This window comes from Triticum aestivum, chromosome 4A, assembly GCF_018294505.1.
Source record: "Triticum aestivum cultivar Chinese Spring chromosome 4A, IWGSC CS RefSeq v2.1, whole genome shotgun sequence".
Lineage (NCBI taxonomy): Eukaryota > Viridiplantae > Streptophyta > Magnoliopsida > Poales > Poaceae > Triticum > Triticum aestivum.
In genome coordinates this window covers 686,223,198-686,230,608 of record NC_057803.1, presented here as the reverse complement: position 1 = coordinate 686,230,608, position 7,411 = coordinate 686,223,198, and the positions used below count along the sequence as shown (strand labels likewise).

General features: G+C 45.9%; 1 protein-coding gene across 1 annotated transcript; it reads left to right on the top strand.

The window, feature by feature from the left end:
• The first annotated feature begins 3,578 nt into the window (after positions 1 to 3,578).
• LOC123083134 (ethylene-responsive transcription factor 1B-like) lies at positions 3,579 to 4,744 on the top strand. Its single transcript, XM_044505260.1, has 3 exons — positions 3,579 to 4,324; positions 4,561 to 4,644; positions 4,723 to 4,744. The coding sequence occupies exons 1-3, from the start codon at positions 3,579 to 3,581 to the stop codon at positions 4,742 to 4,744; spliced, it is 852 nt and encodes a 283-aa protein (XP_044361195.1).
• Positions 4,745 to 7,411: the final 2,667 nt, after the last annotated feature.

Below are 7,411 nucleotides of genomic sequence, written 5' to 3'. Positions count from 1 at the left end.
ACTGTGGGGGATGCCCCCACGTGCTCTGACTCCATTCCTGACGACGCTTGGTCCTCCACTGTGGGGGATGCCCCCACATGCTCTGACTCCACGATCACTGGTTTCACCGGCTACACTTCGGAGTAGTCCACCTAGATATTTTGACATTGATTTTGTGATATATTTATGTAGTTGCTGATGTGGACTTGGATTGCCACTTGCGATGCTTTTGGGTATATGAGTGATGAATGCTTGCGTGGATTATGTATGATGTGTTATTTTAACCTTGCATTCCTTCTCTGCCTCACTTTCTCTTTCTTTGTAGATGAAGTGGTATGCGGTGTACAAAGGTAGGTGTCCAGGAGTCTACGATTCATGGTCAACATGCAATGAACAATTACTTCGTTACCCAGGCAGCTCCCACAATGCGTTCAATAGTAGAGAGAATAGCAGGACCCCCAAACCTCCTTATAAACTGGATCAATTTCTTTTTGAAATATATTCAGGCGGGGAGTCTTTTCCCCCGTGACCGTTCCAAAAAAATAGCAGAGAGGAGGCAGAGAATCATTACACTTTGTTGCTTTTATGTTCAGCTCCCACGATGCAATGGTGCAAGCCAGAAACAACTTATCGGGTTCAGTGAATTGAAGAACTCGATAATTTTCTTTCAGGTTGTCCTAATTATGGTGTTGCTTTTATGTTGCGGTCGCATGTAGACATGCCACTTTGTTGTTTAGTATGTAGGCACTTGTGCTAAAGAACTACTTTGTGACTTCAAATGAAGATTGTGTGAACTATTTATATAATGCCTATGTGAGTTTGTTGTTAAGCTTGGGTGGACCATATAGAAGCCCTTTCTGAGTTTGTTGTTAACCATGTGAGTTCATATATAGCTTGTGTATTGTCTATCTATTTTTGCTGTAGCGATCGATGAAATAGAGGCAGAAATAATACTGGCAACGAATCTTTACCGAGAGCAGCACTCGGAAGACATACCTTTACTGAGAGCGATGCTTGCAAAGTGGCATGCGCTGGTAGTTTGGTTGTGTCTTTGCTGAGAGCGACCCTCGGTAAAAGGGAGTTGCTGGTACTTGTCTGTTACAGTTAAGCCGAGCGAGACACTCGGCAAAGAGCTGACGGAATCAGCGGCCGTGAAGTCACTTTATTTTGCCGAGGGACACTGTTTGGTACTCGGCAAACTCTTTACTGAGTGTCCGACGATTGGCTCTCGGCAAAATTCTGTTTGCCTAAGAGGTTACGCCGGGTGGTCTTTGCCGAGAACAATTCTTGGCAAAGGATTTGCCGAGTGTTTTAGGCCCTTTGCCGAGTATTTCTGGCACTCGGCATAGGGTTTGATTTCAGTAGTGCGTGTTTAAATCGGTACCCAAGCCCTCATCCACGCATGCCCAGAGATGGCACCGCTGCCCACACGTCAACGCTAGGAACAAACCACACACTTTCAGTTAACTATAGCAGAGCAGCGAGACCTTCAGAACCACATGAGATATTGTGGCAAAAACCTCCAAGAAATGAGTAAAAGTTGAATGTAGATGCAGTGGCGCGAGTGGCTTCAGTGCTTAACCATTTTGCTGGATGCGATCACGGCTGAGGCAATTGGTCGTCAGAAAGGTCTCGATTCTGGTGGAGGGTCTGGGCTGCTCACAGGTTATCATCAAATCAGATTCATTGGAACTTATTCAAGCTTGCAATGACATCATTGAGGCTTGGAGTCCTTACACTGCCATTTTAGCATACTGTTTCCAGAAGGAACGAAGAATTTGAGCTATCTCCCTTTAGCACAGTCAAAGTGTTGCGCACAATCTGGCGAGACACCCCTATTATAAAAATTCTGATTTGTTTGGGGATTCAAATCGTAATGAACGACATTTCTGTCCTTAAGTTGAAATAAAGTGTGCCAGTAGGCTTTAAAAAAAAACCGACAGGGAACAAACAAGGTAGGCAAGCTCGACCCCGCCAACACGATCATGCACAAAGAAAGGACAAACAAGACCGCTTAACATATGGGCAAAATATATAGATGCTGCATTATGATTACGAAACGAGGGAAATATTATGTAGGTGGCAGAGCCATGAAAAGTTTGGTTTCCGCCCTCTCTGCATCGAAGGCGCAAACAACGGCCAAACAGGCCTGCTGGATATCATCGAAGGCGCAAGTTCTTTATTGAATCCCAGGGCTTAGATTGAGAAGACGAGTAGGTTGTGTTACTTTATAGCTGGCGAGTGGCGACTACTACCTGCTAAGCATCGTCCGAGAGAGAATAAAACAAAGCGTATACTATGGGCGTATGTGCTGGTTCGTTGTATGTGAACCTTCACAGGCACCTGCTACGATTAGTGTAAGCTTGCGTTGTTCATATACGAGGTGTCAGACACCTGCTTATCTGTATCCGGGTCCTATGAAACCATAAAAGATGCAAGCGCAGTAATGCTAGATCAGAGTGTCTGCTTTACACTAATGGCTTATCGGTTGCTGCCGGGGCTATTTTCTTCCTGTCCATCTGCATGCATGCACATGGAGTGCCGCATATATGCATGCGCCTTTCCATATGTATATGTACTTCATGTGCTAGATTCGGCGAGCCATTGCCATCCAGCTATATATACGTGGCATCCTTCCATATCTTCACTTTATATAGTACCCGGCAAAAAACAAATCTGCAGTTACATATGTACTCTCTCTTCGTCCGAAAATACTTGTTGGAGAAACAGACATTTCTCCGACAAGTATTTATAGACGGAGAGAGTACATATCTACAGTTATGTTAGCCCTATCCTTTTGAATGGTGTTTACATATGTACTCCTCCGGTCCCTTTTACACTGTATACAAGATTTGTGTGAAGTTATACTTTGTAAAGTTTTGACCGTATTTTTTATATTTTAAAAAAAAATCAACATCTACAATACTAAAGTTATACAATATATATGAAAATTAAATTCATGATGTAACTAATGATATCAATTGATTAATTTGTATTCTAAAAATAATAATGATACTGATTTTGTATTGTGAATGTTGATTTTTTTCTCATATAATGTTTGACATCAGAGATTAGAAATCTTATACTATACGCAGAGTAAAAAAGAACTGGGGTTGGTACATATCTACTGAAAGATGCAAATCCATCGCTCGACCATCGTAGATTTAAAGTGCTATAGCTTCCGATGGGTCGACGGCACAAGGAAATACTCCTACGATGATCTTGTTGACCATGCATGCACATGATAGGGTTGCACTAGCTAGTTAAAGTAGATGAGAGTGCCTAGTAGTAGTAATAAGAAGAGATATTGACCACCGATGGATACGGAGAGGTACGTCGCGGTGACGCCCGAGTGCTCTGTCGTATCCAGCCGCCCTACGTCAACATTTGCATCTCTGCATTCCACCTGATCGATGGAGATGTTTATCAGGCCTAGCTACTGGCCTAGTGACTTTTAGTATTTCATCAGTTTCTGTCGTTATAAGTCAAAGCTTGTCTGCCGTCTGTGCGGCTTGATTAAGCTTCTCCGTGCCCTCCTTGGATCTCGTCTCCTCGCTGTATATATAAGGTACTGTACACTTTACGTAGATGCTCCACACATGGAACCATACCACCTGCAGATGGAGCTACCTACCTATGATGGCTTCCACTGCTACCACGGCTACTCCATTTCTTTCTCATCCAATACACACTACACGCATCATCAGCCTGCTTCTCAAGCTGAAGCTCAAGTTAATGCTGACACGGGGTTCGACTACCAGCTGTCCTCCTTCTCGTTCCCCATGGAAGCCACCTCCACCTTCTTCACTACACCTCCCGCGGCCTCAGCCTGGGAGGAGATCGTGACGGTGCCTGTCGCGTCGCCGTCGCTGTTACCGCAGGGGAGCTCCAGTAGTTCACGTGATGCGCCGGACTCGCCGCTCATTGGGGTGCGGAAGCGGCCGTGGGGCAAGTATGCGGCGGAGATCCGGGATTCCACCCGTAATGGCGCCCGAGTTTGGCTTGGTACCTTCGACACCCCACAGGCCGCCGCACTCGCCTACGACCAGGCCGCCTTCTCCGTGCGCGGCCCGGCCGCCGTGCTCAACTTCCCGGTGAAGCTCGTGCAGGAGTCGCTGCGCACGCTGGACATCGGCTGCGCCGCCGCGGGGGACTCGCCTGCTCTCGCGCTCAAGCGGCGGCACTGCATCCGAAAGAGAAGACCCAACAAAAAGAGGATGTCCAGAGCCACGGCGACGGCAGCAGAGGCGACGAGGCAGGAGGCAGCCGCTGCATCGTCGTTGTCAACGTGCGTGTTGGAGCTGGAGGACCTTGGAGCGGACTACCTCGACGAGCTGCTCGCCTTGTCCGAGCTGTGAGCCACCCCACCGCTCCTGCTATAGGTATATATGATGAGTCTGTCATGGTGAACCAGCAGCTCCTGCCACCGCTACAAATCCATTTCCTTCCATGAGAGTGACGCCGTCTCGCGCAGCAGCGCTGAGCAAAAGAGGCTGGCCCGTGGTCGATGTCCATGATTGTAGATGATCCGTTTCTTTTATTATTTTTTACTTAAACCACGGCATGCAACACAATTTTTAGGCGTGTCCTTTTTGGCTCATTCTTGGGCCTTCTTGATGATCTAAGACTCTGTGTAAGATTGAAGTGCATTCGGATAGCATGGAGGTGGTGGGTGCATTGAATCTTGCTACTCTTCTTCAGTCGCTTCATCCATTATAGATGACTATTATTTCATGTCATTAGACTTTTCCCATGTCAATTATGATCATTGCCATTGATAGCGTAATGGAGTAGCTCATGAACTAGCAAGGTTAGCTAGGTTTTCTCCTCGGAGTGTTCCAATGGATAATGCCCCTGGTGAGGTTATCCCTCTACTTGTAAACGATGCTACATTACTTACGATTTTACAAAAGACTGCACGCCTACACTCCTCCATTTTTCTGAAAATAAGTGTAGATCTGGCTTCTAAGCGGTAATTTTGTGTTCGCCCCCTTGGTCTATGCCTCGAGGTAACCGCAGTGAGCAACGATGCATGAACATTAATTGTGTACATAAATCGAAGCAACACTACTAGCTTAAATGAGGGGAGGAAGGGGTTTTCTGCACACACAAAAAATCAATTTGCCATAGAATAGCCAAACGCCCACTATTATGCGGACAAAGGAAGTATGGTTTAGTGCCCGGTCATCTGTCGACCTAGAAGCCTTTTCGGGGGGGGGGGGGGGGGGGTCTTAATTCCAAATTCATAAACATTGTCTTTGTCCAATTACAAAACACTTCCAAACTATGGGCAGATCTTCTTAACCCAAGTACGTCCTAACTCCTTCGAATCCACAATTTGGAATGGGCTCCAATGATGCTTGGCTTGGTAACGAACCTATATGGAAGCAGTTAGAATTGTTGTATGCCCTTGCGGTTGTTTCAGACATTTTGGTGGCCAATGTGAAGACCAGTAGCCTTGGGCTATCACACTTCATCAAAACATTTCCCCAACATAGTTCAATAGTTGGGATCTATTATCTGCGGAGGTGTGCTACCTCTTGAGCATGCATTGGTTTTTCTTTGAAGATGAAAGGGTGATGCAGCAAAGTAGCGTAAGTATTTCCCTCAGTTTTTGAGAATCAAGGTATCAATCCAGTAGGAGACAACGCACAAGTCACCTAGTACCTGCACAAACAATCAAGAACCTCGCAACCAACGCGATAAATGGGTTGTCAATCCTTTCACGGTCACTTGCGAAACTGAGATCTGATAGAGATAATAAGATAAATATTTTTGGTATTTTGTTGTATAGATTGAAAGTAAAGATTGCAAAATAGTAAACGAGATGCGATAATAAAAGAGATGCAATATAATAAGAAAGAGACCCAGGGGCCATAGGTTTCACTAGTGGCATCTCTCATGAGAGCATGTATTATGGTGGGGAACAAATTACTGCCAAGCAATTGATAGAAAAGTGCATAGTTATGAAGATATCCAAGGCAATGATCATGAATATAGGCATCACGTCCGTGTCAAGTTGATCGAAGCGATTCTGCATCTACTACTATTAGTCCACACATTGACCGCCATCCAGCATGCATCTAGAGTATTAAGTTCATAAGAACAGAGTAACACATTAAGCAAGATGACATGATGTAGAGGGATAAACTCAAGCAATATGACATAAACCCCATCTTTTTATCCTCGATGGCAACAATACAATACGTGCCTTGTGTTGGAAATATGCCCTAGAGGCAATAACAAATTAGTTATTATTATATTTCCTTGCTCATGATAATCGTTTATTATCCATGCTAGAATTGTATTGATAGGAAACTCAGATACATGTGTGGATACATAGACAACACCATGTCCCTAGTAAGCCTCTAGTTGACTAGCTCGTTGATCAATAGATGGTTACGGTTTCCTGACCATGGACATTGGATGTCGTTGATAACGGGATCACATCATTAGGAGAATGATGTGATGGACAAGACCCAATCCTAAGCCTATCACAAAGAACGTGTAGTTCGTATGCTAAAGCTTTTCTAATGTCAAGTATCATTTCCTTAGACCATGAGATTCTGCAACTCCCGGATACCGTAGGAATGCTTTGGGTGTACCAAACGTCACAACATAACTGGGTGGCTATAAAGGTGCACCACGGGTATCTCCGAAAGTGTCTATTGGGTTGGCACGAATTGAGACTGGGATTTGTCACTCCGTGTGACGGAGAGGTATCTCTGGGCCCACTCGGTAGGACATCATCATAATGTGCACAATGTGACCAAGGAGTTGATCACGGGATGATGTGTTACAGAACGAGTAAAGAGACTTGCCGGTAACGAGATTGAACAAGGTATCGGATACCGACGATCGAATCTCGGGCAAGTACAATACCGCTGGACAAAAGGAATTGTATACGGGATTGATTGAATCCTCGACATCGTGGTTCATCCGATGTGATCATCGTGGAACATGTGGGAGCCATCATGGGTATCCAGATCCGCTGTTGGTTATTGGCCGGAGAGTTGTCTCGGTCATGTCTGCATGGTTCCCGAACCCGTAGGGTCTACACACTTAAGGTTCGGTGACGCTAGAGTTGTTATGGGAAATAGTATGTGGTTACTGAAGGTTGTTCGGACTCCCAGATGAGATCCCGGACATGACGAGGAGCTCCGGAATGGTCTGGAGGTGAAGATCAGTATATTGGACGAAGGGTATTGGAGTCCGGAATTGTTCCGAGGGTACCAGGTGATGACCAGCGTGTCCGAAAGGGGTTTCGGAGGCCCCGGCAAGCGTTGGGGGCCCAATGGGCCAAGGGGAGAGGGCACATCAGCCCACTAAGGGGTTGAGCGCCCCTCCCACCCCATCTCAGGTAACCAGGAGAGGTGGGGGCGCCACTCCTAGGGCAGCCGCCCCTCCCGGCTTGGGGGGCAAGTTTCCTAGG

Coding starts and splice junctions, on each gene's coding strand:
- LOC123083134 (XM_044505260.1), top strand. CDS start 3,579: ATGGAACCATACCACCTGCAGATGGAGCTACCTACCTATGATGGCTTC. Junction 4,325..4,560: donor CTCGACGAGCTGCTCGCCTT/GTCCGAGCTGTG, acceptor CACAATTTTTAG/GCGTGTCCTTTTTGGCTCAT. Junction 4,645..4,722: donor TGCATTCGGATAGCATGGAG/GTGGTGGGTGCA, acceptor TCATGTCATTAG/ACTTTTCCCATGTCAATTAT.